General features: G+C 42.4%; 2 protein-coding genes across 2 annotated transcripts in view; one reads left to right on the top strand and one right to left on the bottom strand.

Annotated features, from left to right (window-relative positions):
• Positions 1 to 1,115: 1,115 nt before the first annotated feature.
• On the bottom strand, positions 1,116 to 5,549 carry LOC308363512 (uncharacterized protein; the record flags this gene model as incomplete). The annotated part of the gene is made up of 7 exons (XM_080836317.1): positions 1,116 to 1,433; positions 1,776 to 1,906; positions 2,014 to 2,188; positions 2,328 to 2,462; positions 3,146 to 3,239; positions 5,067 to 5,203; positions 5,388 to 5,549. 7 exons carry the CDS (start codon positions 5,547 to 5,549, stop codon positions 1,116 to 1,118), a joined length of 1,152 nt encoding a protein of 383 aa, XP_080692443.1.
• A 2,878-nt stretch (positions 5,550 to 8,427) lies between these two features.
• The window catches only part of rmp24 (ribonuclease MRP subunit p24), a 20,797-nt gene continuing 9,886 nt past the window's right edge, over positions 8,428 to 19,338 (top strand). Inside the window, exons 1-3 of the mRNA XM_080838000.1 lie at positions 8,428 to 8,608; positions 13,243 to 13,262; positions 14,003 to 14,211. Of these exons, the coding sequence (XP_080694126.1) occupies positions 8,532 to 8,608; positions 13,243 to 13,262; positions 14,003 to 14,211 (306 nt within the window). The 5' untranslated portion in view covers positions 8,428 to 8,531. The remainder of the gene's footprint in view (positions 8,609 to 13,242; positions 13,263 to 14,002; positions 14,212 to 19,338) is intronic.

Here is a 19,338-nt window from a genome sequence, read left to right as displayed (position 1 = left end):
ACAACACGGTGGATTTTGTGAAAAACTGGCATCTCATTAAGCACTTTAAGACAAACAACTAAACCTGGACGATACATATTTCCATGGTGTTTGGCCCATCTAACATCCAACACCTTAGTGTCAATTGATACCTGAAGAGCCTCTGCTATCTCACAGCCCCTGTCCATCACGTTTAAAGCTACCATTTTACTTGGACCAAGCACCAGTCTGTCGGGCTCAAATGTCTGCCAACTATATGCTACTTGACTTTGGTGTTTCCTTGCCAATGTTTTAGTTATATTTGCATGCTTCTGTTTTGAAAATAAAGGATGACTCTTGAAAAGATCTCCATCACAAAAGTCATTAAGAAGATCTTTTCTTGAATTGGAATGACTCTGCATCATCTCTTTTATCTTAGGGTGTTTGTAAATGAAGTCTAATGTTTTCAAAACTGGGATATAAACCAATTTATCAGTGACAACAACTGGATCATAAGTTCCAGTAGTCCGATTGCGCCGTGTATCAAATCTTGTACCAAGAACACATTCAACAGGTTCCACCCTTCCCCACTTCTCTGTGAAATACTGCCTTCTCTTAGTTTCAGAATTTAAGACACCAAAAGGATTTTCAATTTTTTCAAAGCACTGATCAATTTTACACTCAACCTCACTTTTGATAGGTTCCTGTAAAGATAGACACTGCTTCACAGATTCTTTTGCTTGATTATGGATATCATCAACAATCTCTTCCATTGAAGTAACCAAACAGTTAATGATAGTTTCGCCTACACCTGCCACTTTAAGTTCAGCCACTGTCGCAGCACAGCTGTCCACAAGACTCTTATTAAGAAGGACTGGGTCAGAGGGGGCACTGTTAAATGGAAAGTCATCAACAAAACTTACAGCTAAATCTTCAGTTGAGGGGCCTTCACCAGGATCACAAGGTCCATGTGCTTTAAGATGCTTTCGAAACCCTGAAAAAGTACCAAAGAAACGAGAACAAGCAGGCTGACCACATTTCAGACCAAGTGTCTTTCCTGAACAAAGTCCGTGGATCTCCTTCAAGTGCTTAATTAGTGAACTGTCATTTGCTTGAGGGCCTTTGCAAATAAAACAAAACATCTCAAGGTATCAAAATCAGTGCAGCATCCGAGCTCTCATCTCTTTGACCCTGGGATTCACCTTGGTGGTAGCAGTATCAATCTGATAAACTGTGGTTTGCAAGAAGTGGTAGACATTGGCCAGATCCCTGTTGTACGAGGTAGCGAAGACGAAATGAGCTTTAAAAAGCTCGTCAAAAGAGGAAAGAGAATCTGGTGACTGACACGGGATTGCATGTTTGTCGATAACAATGAAATATTTGTGTGTGGCGCTCCTCTTGGTTCCCACAGCCAGTAGATAGGGTTGACGGCTCTCTGTGATGCTGTCCAGATGCCCTTCAATACTGGTCCCAGTCTGTGAAAAGAAAACTTAATCAGTCTTGCTATTAAAATGTATCTGTTGCAGTTTAGGGCCCAATCATCACCACCAGAATCACTTATTGCCACAAAATGCAAGATTTCAGCCTTATATTTTTTACTTTGCTAAATGTAAAATAAATAGATTTATTCATATCAGCGTATCTGGGGCTGATGGTGATCGATCTGTGGGGAGCCAAATCAGAGAAATATCACACGGCACTCATTGATTACAGATGAGCATGGTCATCACATGATTTCACAAGAGTATAGTTTTAAGATTTAATATTACGGACAGAACAGTGAGCCCTTTTAAACTTTAATTAAACTGTAACATTACCTTGATGAATTTCACAAGGTGGTCAATGGCTTGTCTGGCAGAGAGCTTTCCTGGTCTCTTGTTGCGGCCATGAGGTGATGGTGGCATGAGGTGGATAAGGAGCAAGATGGAGGACATCTCACTGTCCCATCCTGAAAATACAAGAAAATTCAGAAAGACATTCTTACTAAAATGTTTATTGTTTGGTTCCAAACCATTTCCTTCTTCCATTATTATTATTTCTTTAATTTGAGTGTACCATCTTCCAGTTCTTCTGTTGTGGATTCAGCGTTATGAAGGAGCTCTTCAAGGTCGCTTGTCTGGGTGAGGCCACGGCTTTGTTCAAGGACTTTCTGCCTGTAGTGAGTAGGCCACTTCTCCAGGAACTTTGCAGAGATGTCATCACCAAACATCAGACTGAAATCCTGCACTATCTGCAGACAAGATGGAATACAGAAAACAACATGGCATAAATTGCTAATAGGTGCACCTGGACTGACCAGGAATGTGTCCGTTTAAGTCATTTTTCATTTCAGCTTGATTTTAATGCAAGGCATTCGAAGAGCAACATACCATTCCCGTGATGTCAAGAAATCTTGGAAAGGTGGTGAATATTTCAGAGGACTTCACTGGGTCATGAACCATTTCTTGGCGATGGATGAAGGTCTGTTTCATCTTCTCCTTGATGATTGCTTCATCAGTTGTATGCTTCATGAGTGCAATGGCCTCACAACACTGGGTTTCTGTGGTTAGCCGATTTTCCTTACTGAAGGGGGTTCTGTCACCAGAATCTGGACCACCTGTAACAATGATCAGTGAACAGTGACCTGTAACAGTGAAACCACATACTGATGCAATACTTGCTTTACTTCTCAAAATAGTTAAGCCACTTTCACCCCTTACACAAACGGCAAATCGTCTTTTTGCTAAACCCCCTGCAATGCACATCACTGTAACAAAAAAGCACTATGCACATTAAAGATGAATTGAACATGTGAACTCATAAAAAAAAAAAAAAAAATCTAACACACTTGAAATCATGTACCTGTCAGTGGCTGAGGGTTTCTTTTCTTTTGTCCCTCTGAGGCTTCTTTTTGAAGCGTTTTCACTCTCCATGCAAGAAATCCACCCCCATCTACTGGATTGTAATAATGCTCCTAAAAACCAAGAAAGTGTTTATTTTTCCTCCTTAAAAAACTAACACATGTTCTTGTCTGGAGAATTGATGAAATCAAGGTCAACCAGTCTGACATCTGCTGTGTTCAACTTGTTGAGGTTAGGAGACAAGGTCAGCATTTAGAAATGTTAATAATTTGTTGCAATCTCACTTGGTTTTTTGATCAATACTAGAAGGAATGAGTGAAGAGGTTAGACTTGTTTTATTTACTTACATAGCCCAAAGTGCCCTGGGGATCGGCCAGGTATGGAAACAAGGCAGTGATGCCCTTTGCGTAGTCCTCTTTAACACGCCTTGAAGGGCTCGTCCTAAAGTATGCACCAGGCATGAAAACGGGTAAGGGGTGAAAAAGGTGAGGAGGATATTACCCCTCTGGGGGGGTCCGGGGGCGTGCCCCCCCTGTAAGTAAAATTTAAATATTCCATATTTTAAAGCGTCAATCTGATGCAGTTTGAGATGCTTTTTTTCCAACCTGGGGAGAGCTGGAGAAACTTAGCTTCAGCCATGAGTCAAAAAATATTTTGGCCTCCTTACTTAGTATTATGCAAGCCATTTCATGCCAGCCTGTCACTGGGTCTATCATTTACAGTATATGAGGCACAATGTGGTAAGGGCACCACAAATGGCTTAATGCATAGCCCCCACGAGAGATGCCGTAACTTAACTTGTCTACTCTTCCATCATGATGGACAGCCAATACAATGTTATGTAATTCAGATTTCAATACATTTTATTGGCGAGGCCCTTCGCGTTAATATTTCCATGCACTCGCATCATCCAGTTATTCAACATAATAAATCAGCAGCGAAAAAAACAATACAATCATATATTCTTTACAAGTACTAAATGATGCAAAATGTAAGGATCTCTTTTCATTTATGGAATTCTTGTCAAGAAAATATGTTTCTATTGTTTTTTTCGCCGCTGATTTATTATGTTGAATAACTGGATATATATATTTAAAAATATGTTAAGCTCCTATTAAAGTATCCATCTATCTACTTCCAGTGGCACTTGCTCTTGACTGCTTTGCCTCATAGCTTGGCGACTTGGCCTTTTTGAGCAGAGCATCACTGAAGCCTTCCATGTGACAAGTCCCCTTTGCAGCCATGCTCACCTTTCTTGTCACCAAAGTGCTTATCATGTCAGTGCTCAGGGTTGCACTGTATTGGGTCTTGTTTATGGTAACGAGACTGAAAATGGTCATCTGACGTCATGATTTGTTTTATACCTGCAAGGCTTGTAAATTGACTGGCTGAAATAGTAGGAATTATTTGCTACGTTAACAGTCTGTAGTCAAACACCTTTGCAATGGTCACTTTGCCCCAACAGAGCGATTCAAAGTTAGAACAGGGAGTCTCCGTGACGTTTGAGTTAATGTAGCTAAATTATCTTACTCCATCAGTTATTCACACCGTAGCCGTCTCGTAACCAGGCTAATCACATCATTGCTAACTTTTTCATACTTGTATCTGAAGGTTATGCCCCTTGAAATGAATCATCCCGTTAAGTTACCGAACACATGTTTTAACGTTTTATATGCTAACATTACGGTCACACAAAAAAAATGCGTCCAGCAGGGATTCCAAAATTGTCCGGGATTTTGCCTCGTCGGATATTATTGTTTCTCTGGGTCTTTCACAAATTAGTTATTACGTCTTTACACGTTTTGGAAAGGGTATCACTTACGTTCCACCTTCTTGCGCGAGCTCTGTCATTGGTCAAACTTTCCCAGTGTTGACGGATATAATTCATTATCCTCCAAATACGATCATTTTGAGCCTTTGATATGATACGCAATTTACAATCTGGCAACACTGAGCACCTTGCCGCCGCCAGCACTAGTTCAGTACAAATGTACATGTCATCTGAATATGAAAAATATGTCCAACCCCCCCCCCCCCCACACACACACAAAAACAAAACTCATCGAATCTACACGATTCACGTAGGTCACCTATTTTGTTTTCAAAACGGCGAATTTCGCTGAAAGGTGAGTGATTCTCATGCCTGATGCACACACACACGTATGAGATCCAAACAAAAGTACTCCTATACCGATGCCTACTGCACTTGGTCTGAACCAAATAAAACCATAAATGTTAGGGTTGGATGTTAATTACATGACCACATACCCATGTTCACTCGCCATGTGTGCAACCAATATCTTCACCATGTCACGTCTTCTGGAATCTGTTAGGCTTTTTGTCCGAGCGTACTCTGTAAGGATCCTCTCTCCTCCAGGTTTCTTCCTCAGAATCTTTTCAATCATCTAAGTGTGAGGGGGAAAAAAAGAGGGGGGGGGACATGGATTTGGTGGCCAATATCATTTACAGTATTTACAAAAATGTAAACCATGGCCCAATTTACTTGGCCATTCCCCCCCCCCCCCCCCCCCCCCCCCCTACCCCTTTTATCAGAATCAACATCTTGATCTCTCCATCTGCAAAGCTTACCCGAGCAAGACGAGCCAGGTCATCTCTGTTTCTTTGGCCAGGACTAGGCTGCAAAATGATGGTGTCATCAGAGTCCCCTTCATTTTCTGCACTAGAGCTGAGGAAGGAGCTGTTGCTGCTGGCAACGGAGTGGCTTGTAGAGGGGCTCACTGATTCTAGCATGTTAACATAACAGGTGTGATTATAATAACATGTCATTATTAAGAGGGGATCATCTGTGATAAGAGTAATGTAAAAGATCACATTAGATTAGGATGGATCCACACACCAAGCTAGTTATTCCTCAGATGCTTTTTTAAGTGTCTGAAGGGGCATGTTTATTCAAAATGTCATGCAACGTGGATAAGTCTCTCTTTACTATGTTGCATTACAAGGTTAGGACTAAAGTTAACAAGTGACTCCAAGTTAACAAGTGACTCACCCTCAAAATCTGAGCCCTTGGGCAAACAGACTTCAAGCACACCCAGGTCTGGTTTCATTACAAGAAACGCAAATGCGTCCTCGTCAACTTCAGTGTTCAAATCATCATAGACTTTTAAGTCCAAGGTAGGAATTTCAAATTTCTTGGAAACTGTGAAATCAAAAAAATATTGCACAAGATTCATATTATTTTTATTATAGGTCACATCTGTGTCACTTCACATCTGAACCACTTAAAACAACAATTTTATAAGTTTACGAGTGCAATGCTATGAGCTTGCAAATCTGCATTTTATTTCTTATTTTTAATCATGAAGATTTTTGCAAATCTAGAATATACTTTTACAGCAAACATTACCTCAAATCATTCATTTTCTCAGTGTACACGAAACATTTAGAGATGGGGGTTCTAAAATCAAATACATTATACCTCTAAGGGTCCTTGACGACCACAATAATAATAAATTAAGACATCACCACTAATTTGCACATGACACCCAGTAGGCTGTGCAATTTGTTTTACTCACCACACTCCAAAAATGATTTGAAGGTCAGTTGCCCTTCATAACAAATGTATTTCTGGCGCTCTCGGTACTTCACTCTTACAGCATGCATCCTTTACGGGGAAAAAAAGAAAATTACTAAGATGATATAGAGCACAACAATTCATGCACTGAATGCTACAATCAGCTTGAGTATTACAAAAGCCCTACCTACAGGTAGACTCAATAGGTCGGTGTAAATGCCTCAATTCAGAGTAAAATACACGTGTTTGCTAGCGGTCCACACACTAAAAACCACTTACTAACCGAAGAACAAACTGGTCAAAGTCAACTCAACACGTGCTTGCTAATCGAACAGCAGAGAAAACAGTCCATACATACTAGACTGATCCATAGAAAATGTAATTAAAACACACTTGCTAACCGAGGGTACATACCAAAATCAGAGTAAACCTTCGATAAAATGGTCAGTAAATATTAAGCTTACTGATAAGATAAAGATACTAAGATGATATAGAGCACAACAATTCATGCATCATGCTACAATTAGCTTAAGCTACAATGCTACAATTAGCTAAAGCCCTATGTACAGGTAGGCTCGATAGGCTACCACATGTCAGTTAGCTAAAACGGTCGGTGTAAATGCCTCAATTCAGAGTAAAATACACGTGTTTGCTAGCGGTCCACAAAAGAAAAAAAAAACACTAACTAACCGAAGGACAAACTGGTAAAAGTCAACTCAACACATGCTTGCTAATCGGACAGCAGAGAAAACAGTCCACACATACTAGACTGATCCCTACAAAATGTAATTAAAACACACTTGCTAACCAAGGGCACAAACCAAATTCAGAGAAAACCTTCGATAAAATGGTCAGTAAATATTAAGCTCAGTGAAAGCATAAATGTGGTAAATGAAGCTAACAAGAGTGAGGCTCGGTTTAAATTCACATCTAACATTATAGTTTGTGCTGAAGCTAACGTTAGCATCGACATTGGCAGTTACGCAGTGTGAGACCCACAAACTCGCCTGCTGCAATGTTACTCGCAGCAGGCGTTTACATTTCAAGTAGGCCAAAACTAATTTAGCTGACATTTTATCTTAAATAAAATCGAATTTAGTAGTTTGCTGACTTACCTGTCTCAACGCCGTCCACAACTGCCGCTCACCTCAACTGCGATAGAAAATGGCGGCAGAAACGAAACCTAAGAAAGTTTAGTGGGCGTGTTCTTGATATTACTCCAATAAGATTTACTCTATTTTTTTCCTCCGACTCTAGTGGCCACTGGAAATGATTACAATCCAAAATGAGTAAAAATTACTCTTTTAGAGGAAAATAATGGTAACTCTGAAAAAAATACTCTCTCATTTTTCCTGTGTACTAATATTGTTATCATTCCTCTTCTATTTTTTCTTCCTCTTCATCTTCGTCCTCCTCCTATCCTCTTTCTTCTTCTTCTTTTTCTTAGCGTTATTATTATAAACATGTAGGCTAAGCTGAAACAGGTAATCAACACTGTAGTTCTGCAGTCTCCATTAAGTCCATTAAACAGGCCTATAGAGATGAATTTGATGTACCATGGTCAATAATATCCCAACTATTTTGAGAATAGAGTAGCTAAGTATTTAACTGGCAAAAGCAGGCCTGTGTTAATTAAATTCTTAATTTTGCTATTTAAGTTCTAATACTAAGAGAAGACTATTTTATAGCCAGCCAAAAAGAAATAGGAAGTGCAAAGAACAATATGGGCGCAGGCATGAGAAGCCAAGCCTACTTTAAAAAAAAAACTCCTCACATTTTCAGTGGGCCAGAGCTATGTGCTAAGAGTTTAAAATGTTTAAATTCAATCCATTCCAAACACATTCATATATCCCTCAGATAGACCTAAATTGTCCAAAGACCACTTTACGTTCGTAGGACTTAGTATCCCAGAGTGCACAAGTTTTGTCGTGAAGGATTGTGGGTAGTACACACACATGTGGAGCAAATGTAGTCGCTCCTGACCAGGATTTGTTTTAACACACTTTGTATGTTTTATTGGCTAATAGGTTAATATGTGTGTACAATACGAATGTCTCGTAATCTATTGTTTTATTATTGATATTTCAAATCTACTGTGAGAAAGGCAGCTGGACGATAGGAGGAAATTGCCTTACTAGCCAGCCGGCTAACAAATCACCACGTAGCCTACTTTACACACGTCTCCGACAAATACGAGCATGGATAAAGATTCGTTTTTGAAAGAAGCTTCTCTAATTTACAAAGATAGCTGCCCAGAACTGTCTCGATTTCTCATGTAAGTTAGCATGTTAATTTTATTTCGCGATGTTAAATATACCACGTTATATTGTTGTACTGTTATACATATCCTCTAGGGGGCAACCCATGCATGTATGCTTACACTGATTGCAATTTGAAGATGATTGATTCCACCCAAAAGTATCATTAGAAATCATATACCCTGTAAAATAAGTGCCCTACAAGCTGTGGCTTGACAGAATGAATTCTGATTGTTGGGGCTAATGCCTCTATGTAGGTGATGAATGATTGCTGGTAGTCATCTATTAGGCAAGTATCTCTTCTTCACAGGTACTAACCTATTTCCAAGAGGAATTACCAGAGAAGAGTGGAGGCTTTGATATTAAACAGTGATATTTCCTCATGTTGCTTTAAAACCTTGGCCACGCTTACCCAGAGTAGTTTGACACTGATTATGTAGTTGGTTTTCTGCGTCCTTTAAAAAAGTGTTACAACCATCCTTTACCTTAGTCTGATAATGAATGTGTTCTTGTTTTGCTTTTAATTCTTTTTTTTGTGCTCATGCCAATGCTAATGGGTCCGACTCCCATGGAGTTTGGATGCTACCGGATATTTCATTTAACTTCTCAGTTAATGACTGCCAAGAAGTAGGCTATATTCTCAGTTGTGTACTGCTAATGACTTTCAATAAGCGCCTATGAATAAATGGAAACGAGGTACGAGGAGTGAATGCAGGGATGGCATTACGTGACTAAAAGGTATAGGGCTCCTTCCCTCATTACTCAACACAGCCATGGTTTTCCTTTCCCCCTGCCACAGCTTAAATCTGTAAATGATCTTGACGTCCGGTCTGTACGTTCCTTATGTGCATACCCCTGCTGAGAGAGAGCGAGAGGAATGAGGGGAGAGCAGTAAGCCGACCCTCAATCCATTGACTTGCCTACGTGCAGCTGTCAAGGTCACTACGTTTTTCTTTCTTTCTGATTGTCCCGCCCCGCCTTTCCACATAAAGCCTTTCATGACTTGAATTCGTATTGTACTCCATCCCCGCTGAGCTCTCCATCTTTTTGAGGCTTCTTTTTTTTTAATCATTCTTTTTTTCTTCTTCTCGTTTGTTCTTATTTTCTCCGAACCACACTGAATTATTTATGGACTTTCCCCTTTGCTCTTACACGTGGACTGGTGTTTTGCCACCCTGTTTGCCCTGGCCCAGCCCCAGTCTGTCTGAATCCTGTCACCAGTCGTGGCTGAGCCAGGAAAATGAACAACGAAAACACAGCGAACCGGCACAAACCGACATCCATCAGTCAATTTTTTCCTCAGTGTTTGTGTGGATGGCTTAGCACCTTCTGCGATCTGTCCAGACGGTTGTGGTGTCTGCACAGCACCTTACCCTGAAAAAGACACATTTGTAGAAAGGTGAGCCCACTCAGGTGCACACTGTAGGCTATGGGCGACAGGCCTGATTAAGGTGAGGGAGGAAGGCTCCAGCTTCTCTGTGTTTTCTTTGTAGCTGGTGAAACCCGGCCCATGTTTTGGTTGTATTAAATGTCACACCATGGTCCACAACCATACACCACAGCCATGCCCCACATACCTCTATGTAGGGTAGCATTTCTATAGCTTCCTATTCTTCATGCTCATATCATAACGATGATAAGAGGAAGAAGAACATTTTCCCCTCAAACATTTCTATGTAGGATCTGTGTGTTGGGGGTACCTTCATTAATAGTGTGTTTGTAGAACATGTTTGTACTTTGAGTCATTGTTTGTGTATATTGTGGTCCTCTCTGTGTGCCATGTCATAGTCAAACATGGATGTAGGCAGAGTGCTTCCATTACTCATCCCTTGGGTGTTTACTCTGTGTGTGTGTACATTGTTTTTGTGGTCATTATCGTGCATAACTCTACCCCACCCCCCCTCCTACACAGACACACTCACACACACTCACACACACACACACACACACACACACACATATACGCTATTGTGCGTCTGTGGACTGGCTGTGGCCTGAGTCACAGCTGCGTAGTGCGTAGCTTACGGGCAGCTGGCCCCTGGAGGAATGCCTACTATGGCAGCTTTGCTGCCCAGGATGACGCTAGTATCCCCCCTTGATGAGTGAGCTGGGGCCTGCAGTGGCCATCCTTATAGTTATGTTGGTTTGCCGTAACCTGACTGACTCAATGAAATTTGGCCCAACCAATTTTTTTTTTCACGTATTTTGTTCTGCCGACTTGCCGACTATAATTTTCTGTTGCGACATAGGAGAGCAGAAATTTCCCAGATGGCACGACGGCAATGTCTTAGCACTTGAAAAGACAACCTATTAGAAGACTAAGACCACAATAATAGTATAGTCTTCTAATAGGTCCTCTTTGCCACATGTTATTTTTGGTGATGGGGAGTTAAAAGAGTATTTACCTTCCCATTGTGATTTTGATTTTACAGCAACCCAACATATTTTTAAGGATGGCTTACTGCTGGCACTCCCCCCCCCCCACACACACACCAGACACAACTGATCCCTTGTCTGCCTGGCACCTCCTCCCCGGCTTTCTGCTCATGAGCTGGCAGTTGGAACGTGCAGCCCAGACATGATGGCAGCAGTTGGTCTTGAGGTCTGATGCCACTGCTCGGCCTACATCATGCCATCTGCACAGCCCTCCTCAGCGACTAAACCTCTGCTCAGAGGAGTTACTGCACAACTGCAGGACAAATGAACCATTACGGTTCCCTACCCACCCATCTACACGCGATTTTATGGAAAGTTGTCCCAGAGAGAGTCAAGAAAAGCCTTTGTTGATACCATCTAGCACGACAAATAAGGCTGTGCCTATTAGCTGATGCTTATCTCTCTTAAGTGTGTTTAAAAGGAGATGCATGACAAGTATGTTAATTCAATTAGGGCTGTGAAGAGAGGGGGCCCTGTGGTATTACATCTTTCATCACTTGTTCATATGGTGAGCGTGAAGGCGCCCTGGGTGACTGTTTTACGGTTTCACATCTTTTCTGGGCCGCTCATGCAGTTTAATTATAACCGGACGCCGTAGTTGAGCGATTCCTGTGTGACTCTCAAACAGGTCAGGATTTTCTATCCCTTCTCAATATGGCATTTCTCTCTTTTTTTTTTGTTGTGTGAAATATCTGAAAAAATGATTTGAGATCAGACCCCATCACCAATGAATAAGATCTACCTCTCACCATCGTGTGTTGAATGACAACCAGAATGTCAATTTGGAAAGCCTCCTCGGGGGACATGATGGCCCAATCATCGAAACTCTTTGTGATCAGTCCAGTGCACATTCACCAAATGAAAGACCTCCTCTCAGCGGCTATATTTGGAGGGCTTCTCTGTGTCTGTGAAAATGCCCCCCACCTCAAATTGACAGTCGAGTGCTGTGGTCTTGGCTGCCTCTGGCAGATGCTTGGCCTGGTGAGTCAGGCTTTGGGATGACGCCTCTGATGGCTTTCTTATCCCAACGCCACGGGCATTGTGCCGGGAAGAGGGAAGGCAACATTTGGGGATGATGCCATCGCCCAACTGCCCACCCCCTCGCATGGGGTCGGAGGGTCATTAGAGCTGCAGAGCGTCTTCCTTTTTATTTCCCGCTCGGCCACAGCACATGTGCCTATGCGAGCCCTGGTAAACAAAACTTAATGAGTCAGGTTTTAGCGCCTCGTGCTAATTTTAGCCGCAGATTATAAGTGGTCTCACGCTGGCCAGTTCAGACCGGTCTCGAGTGCCAGAATATGAGCTCAGACCGGATACATACCGTTGGCATCTCGAGTGTGTTCTTGATGAGGAGACTCTCTTGTCCAATATTTCACTGACACACTGATGTTTTTCCTGGAGTGACAGTTTTCTGATGTCGTCCAATTAAAACAGTTCAGTCTGTTTTCACTTTGTTGTGTTTACATTTTAGTGCTGATACATAGCAGCTTCTTCAGAGTGTAGTGTGTATTCTGACAGCTACACAAGAAGTTCACTGGAATCCTAGCACCTAGTCCCTGCTCAAGCCCGCTTTTGTGGCCTGAGGTGGAATGTTGATCAGATCTTCCCCTTTGATGATAAAACCGCCATCCATTTATGTGGAATCCATTTCTTTCCATTGATAGAATGTAAATGTAACCAGAGATGATTCGGCACTTGGTGGTGAGGATGCATGTCTGGACTTTTTGGTCTGAAACGGGTCAAGAGCTAATACCAACAAGGCTGGCTGGCTGGCTGGCTGGCTGGCTGGCTGGCCTTGAAGTATTGAATTGACTCTTAAAATGTTTCATCTCTCTGAACATCTTGTGTTAACTGCCTTTAAACCTTTCTGAATTCCACATGGCTGCCAGCGATATGTCTGGCTCTTGGAGATTAAGAGATAGATTACTTGAAGTAAGAGTTCACCACCTGGATATATCAAAGTGGAAATGTAGAAATGTATGTGGTGGAGATGTTGTGTATGCGTTTGTTTGTTACGTTCTCTGATAATTGGCTTTAAACAATTCAGCTTACAAAAACTATCCCACAAAATTATATTTTTTAAGGTAGGGAAATATTTCCTCATGTTCAGTAGGCGTATTTGGTGATATTCTTCTTGGTTACATTGGGCTTAAGTTGGGCACCATTATAGACTAAACTAACTACAGTCTCCATGTCCTCTTTTTCTTCATTTTAGGCAAACCCAGCAGATGAATGGTAAGTTACATATCTCTTCCTTGTTTCATTTGCATGTTCAGATGTTACTTCACGGATCTTGCCTTCAAAGCATATTTTTACGACCAGGAGGTTTTAACCACCCTTGGCTAGAAAGGCAAAATACTGGCCCTGTCAGTGAAAGTGTCAATCTGTGTGTGTGTTGCAGCTGGGAGAGAATTGGTGCAGAGGTCTCTTAAACAAGAATGTTGAAATCCTCAACTAATCCCATTAGGTCAGCTGGGAGACCTCATGAGAGGCCTTCACAAGCCCTGTTAAAATTCACCACTGTCTGGCTTTGGCCCAGGCCCCAAGTCACTGGCAGACATTAGCTGTCCGCTATGATAGCCTTTCGGGAAAAGCTTACCAGGGCTTTGATCTTCATGTCGGACTTGAGCACCCCAGAATAGATCAATGCCTTTACTTTTTTTTGTGTAACTTCCTAGTTGGCAAACACTGTACTTGACTGGAGATGCATTGAGGTCACTCTTAAAACATTCAGCCTTCTCCTCCAGAATACTGTACTCAAGTCAGCTGTAAGTCAGTCTAGGTGCAGTGCATTGTTATCATTTGATAGTTATTGTCTGATTTAGACTAGCAGCTCTTGCACACCCATATGCAGCATAGGTTCAATCCTTGAAAGACCATGTAGCATCCATGTGTTTTGCACTGTGTATTCTGGGCATTATTACTATCCAGCATCGCTCCAGCCAACCCCTTTGATCCCCCTCTCTCCCCTCCAGGATGTAAATCGTCGACCGTTGTGGTTGGGACGCTGTGCCCGTTCTGCTTCCAGTGGCGGGAGCCGGACAACCACCGGGTGCGGCTGCGGCCCAAGCGCAGACCGTCGGCCCGCCTGCAGAGGCTGCTGGGGAGGGAAGCCAAGGGTCGCAAACTAAGCCTGGAGGAGAGCGATGCCCTCCGCAGGTTCAGGAGGTCCTCCAGCTGTCTGGTGAGTACTTGGAAAATGGAGACCAGCTACTGTATGTGCTTATTTGAACTCTGTGACCAGTGCTACCCTATCCATTGTTGTTCAATTTTGCCACTAGCATTTAGTCTCCATATTTTCAGTTCACTCCCATTGAAACATTCCCAAGTTGACCCCCCGACACACATGCACTCACACACACACGCATCTCACACACATGCACTCACAAACACGCATCACACACACACACACACACACACAAACACTCACACACACACACACACACACACACACACACACACACACACACACACACACACACACACACACACACACACACACACAGCATGTATAGCTATGCACCTGGAAGAAACCCACAAAAGATCTGCAGAATTCAAATGCCGAAGTGAAGGTTCACTATTTTGTGTGCCAGCCTTGGACAGCTTCCATCTCCTTTGTCGGTCGGTCGATCGGCAGAGATCACTGCATGTTCCCCGGATGCTTCACCCAAAATGGCCAACCAGATTAGCGACGGGTCGATATCTGGCCCACCTCGCCATTGATGAGCTGTCGGCTGGCTCGGGGCTCAGTACTGACCATGGCTGGGGCTATGTTGCCTCTGGCAGAGAGGGGAAAAAATCCCATTGATGTGGGCTGGCAGCCATGGCATGGCTCCACACCGGGTTTTCTGCAGTTGCAGTCTGCTGGACCAGGGCTGCTTCCATAGAAGGAAGGGAGGGCAGGCTGGCTCGCCCTATTAAACACCATTAGATTTGGGCAGTCGATTGTTTGCCTCGCTTCCTACGCCTTACTTGGTTAAACTAAGGAGGAAATGAAGTAGATGTAATGGACACAACACTGCACTGCTTATTAGTGCATTTTCCCAGACTTGGGTTTCGGAGCTATTTCCTCTGTGACAGTTATTCCTTGAGCTTCTTGGTATGTTTCCAGCGATGCTTTCAAAGAGAAAATATAGCTGCAAGCAGCGATGGCGGTTTCCTCCTCCAAACATTGCGAACCAGGGAAAAATGTAATTTTGTGACAATTTGTCACTGTATAGAAAAATCCATGCTGCAGACTTGCCAATGGGATATTACATTTCAAATCCAACATTTACAATGCTTTTGCCCTGAAGTTTAGACTGAGTGGAGGTTGTGTGTGTGCGCTTACCCTGTGTGTCTGTGAGAATGTATGTGTGTGACACCAAGCTGTGTGTCTGTGAGAATGTGTGTGCGTAAAACAAAGCCTGCGCGTGTGTTAAGGGGAGACTGAGTGTGTGAGATTTAGGAGCCGCGCGGATGAGGAGACAGAGACATTCTATAGAGAACCACCCTAGCAAGTAGTCAAGCATGCATGTTTCAAATATTCACCAAAAATCTACTTTTCATCTTACAGTCAACTTTTTTTCAGATTCGTGTACTAAACACTCTCAAGTGTCTTCATATGAACTTGTGATTGAATCAGAGTTTTACTTTTTGACCTGCAGATGTGTAAAGCATTATTTTACCGTTAACAATTTATCCAATTTGCTTTATATCAATCATTTTTCAAGATATGAAGTTGCCTTTGCACATGGGAACATGTTGTAGTGTCTTCCAAGTGACATACCAGTTTGGTGTTGATATCTTAAAGATTAGCTGAGATATGACTTCACTTCCTGTTTGGCCGCTTTTCTGCTGAATTTGAGTGGCTGTACCGGACAAACCATATGGTAACTTTTTGTGAAATTCGGCACAATCATTAAGGACAGTCCCTTCTTTATTCATACAAAGTTTCATGTCTCTCATTATACCACTCTAGTGCCACCAACGGGTCAAAGTTGGACTTGTGTTAACACACGCAACTTTTGAACCGCATGACCGATTTTCAAAAATGAGGTACCATTGGATTCCCTGGATCAAGTCGAATTAAACACACCCTGTGGCGTAAATTTCGCTCAAATATTTGCTGACATATGACTTCACTTCCTGTTTGGCCGCTTTTCTGCTGAATTTGAGTGGCTGTACCGGACAAACGGTTGTGAGGATCAAAATTCTATTCGATAACTTTTGTGAGGCTATGTCTGAAGATCATCTCTGGTGATTTTGAAGAAGATTTGCCAAAAATTGTAGGAGGAGAAGCCTTTCAAAGGTTTTTGATAAAACCGGAAATAGCGGAAAATCTATATAACCGGAAATTGACGCCATAGGTTGGGTTTAATTCGTCTTGATTCAGGGAATCCAATGGTACCTCATTTTTGAAAATCGGTAATACGGTTCAAAAGTTGTGTGTGTTACAAAAGTCCAACTTTGCCCTGTTGGTGGCGCTAGAGTGGTGTAATGAGAGCCATGAAACTTGGTGTGAAGGAAGAAGGGACTGTCCTTAATGAGTGTGCCAAATTTCACAAAAAGTTACCATATGGTTCTATGGGCTGCCATTGACTCCCATTGCAGCAACATAATAATAAGAAAGCCTACAAATATAGCTGCAAGCAGCGATGGCGGTTTCCTCCTTCAAACATTGCGAACCAGGCAGTGATAAAGCATGGTCTTTAGAAAGTCCGTGCCAATTTTGGTGAAGATCGGATCAAATTTGCGACCTGTGCAAACTTTTTAGTGTTTTGGATTAAATTAAGGTCAAAGGTCACCAAATGTATTGATTGTCCCCCAGATGGGGTCAGCAGTCCATGTACCAAGTTTGGTTTTGATACATTACAAGGTTGCCGAGACATGAGCTCACTTCCTGTTTGGCGGCTTCGCCGCCTAATTCGATTGGCTGCTACTGGCGAACGCTTTCATCAATTGTTCCATAAACTAATGCAGTTATAAGGCATTGTCTACTGATGGTCTGCGCCAATTTTGGTGAAGATCAGATCAAATTTGTGACCTGTGTTTGCTTTTTAGTGTTTTTGACTAAATTCAATATGGCGCCCTGATCAATTATGATAATGTCACATATTTGCATGTGTCAACCTAAAGACCTCCAAGAGCACGAGTAGATCCCACTAGTAAGTTGAAATTCCAAACACGTCAACAGCTACAGGCCAAAATGCATTTTTTGTAATTACAGCGCCACCTAGAGGTCAAAGGTCACCAAATTTCTTAAGCGTCTTCCTGATGAGGTAAGCGGTCCATGTAGTAAGTTTGGTCTTGATACATCAAATCGTTGCTGAGATATGAGCCCACGTCCTGTCTGGCGTCTTCGTCGCAAACTTTGATTGGCTGTCACGGGCGAACGGTTTTAGTTGCGAAGATGTAATCCAATAACTTTTGTGAGGCTTGGTCTGAAGATGATTTGTGTCAAGTTTGGTGTTGATCGGACAAAAATTGTGACCCGTGAAACTTTTTGAAGGTTTTTGATAAAATCCAAAATGGCGGAAAATCCATCATGGCGGAAAATGACGTCATAGGGTGCGTTGAACTCGTGCAGGTCCAAGGATTCCAAGGATGCCTCATTTTTGAAAATCGGGCCAACGGGTCAAAAGTTACGTGTGTGAACGTACGGCCAACTTTGACCTGTTGGTGGCGCTAGAGCGCTACATCTGCCTACATGAAACTTGGTGAAATGAATCATGGGACTGTCCCCAATCAGTGTGCCAAATTTCACAAAAAGTTACCATATGGTTCTAGGGGCTGCCATTGACTTCCATTGCAGCAACATAAGAAAGCCTACAATAACAATACAATAGGTTACCTCCTACCGGAGGAAACCTAATAAAGACTGGAATGGGCTGGATGTTGATGCATACATCAGCGGCCACATGTTCTTGAGCTGGCATGATGATGTCATCAACAGTTTATCGCAAAAAAAATGTCCCGTCTTTTATCAGTCCGTCTTTTACCATCTTCTGATGTGGTGAGTTGGCGAGGACACTAGAGGAAAAGATGGACACTAGAAGGATGTTCCATTCTAAATGACCTTGCATTAGACAAGCTAAACGCTTGGGGAAATACCCAAAGCCAAGAAAAGCAAAGAAATGTGCCTGGAGTGATTTGATTTTTAGGGTTCATGCAGCGAAGCTGCAGGAAACCTATTGTGTTTCTATGTTTTCTTATTATTATGATTCTTTGCTGGGATCCTATGGCAGCCCATAGAACCGTCTGGTAAAAAGTTGTGAAATTTGGCACACTGATTGGGGACAGTCCCATGATTCATTTCACCAAGTTTCATGTAGGCAGATGTAGCGCTCTAGCGCCACCAACAGGTCAAAGTTGGACGTACGTTCACACACGTAACTTTTGACCCGTTGGCCCGATTTTCAAAAATGAGGCATCCTTGGAATCCTTGGACCAGCACGAGTTCAACGCACCCTATGACGTCATTTTGCGCCATGATGGATTTTCCGCCATTTTTGATTTTATCAAAAACCTTCAAAAAGTTTCACGGGTCACAATTTTTGTCCGATCAACACCAAACTTGACACACATCATCTTCAGACCAAGCCTCACAAAAGTTATTGGATTACATCTTCGCAACTAAAACCGTTCGCCCGTGACAGCCAATCAAAGTTTGCGACGAAGTCGCCAGACAGGACGTGGGCTCATATCTCAGCAACGATTTTATGTATCAAGACCAAACTTACTACATGGACCGCTTACCTCATCAGGAAGAAGCTTAAGAAATTTGGTGAACTTTGACCTCTAGGTGGCGCTGTAATTACAAAAAATGCATTTTGGCCTGTAGCTGTTGACGTGTTTGGAATTTCAACTTACTAGTGGAATCTATACATGCTCTTGGAGGTCTTTAGATTGACACATGCAAATATCTGACATTATCATAATTGATCAGGGCGCCATATTGAATTTAGTCAAAAACACTAAAAAGCAAACACAGGTCACAAATTTGATCTGATCTTCACCAAAATTGGCGCAGACCATCATTAGACCATGCCTTATAACTGCATACGTTTATGGAACAATTGACGAAAGCGTTTGCCAGTAGCAGCCAATCGAATTAGGCGGCAAAGCCGCCAAACAGGAAGTGAGCTCATATCTCGGCAACCCTGTAATGTATCAAAACCAAACTTGGTACATGGACTGCTGACCCCATCTGGGGGACAATCAAGACATTTGGTGACCTTTGACCTTAATTTAATCCAAAACACTAAAAAGTTTGCACAGGTCGCAGATTTGATCCGATCTTCACCAAAATTGGCACGGACTTTCTACAGAC

This window comes from Sprattus sprattus, assembly GCF_963457725.1.
Source record: "Sprattus sprattus genome assembly, chromosome: 4".
Lineage (NCBI taxonomy): Eukaryota > Metazoa > Chordata > Actinopteri > Clupeiformes > Clupeidae > Sprattus > Sprattus sprattus.
This window is presented reverse-complemented; position numbering and strand designations above follow the sequence as displayed.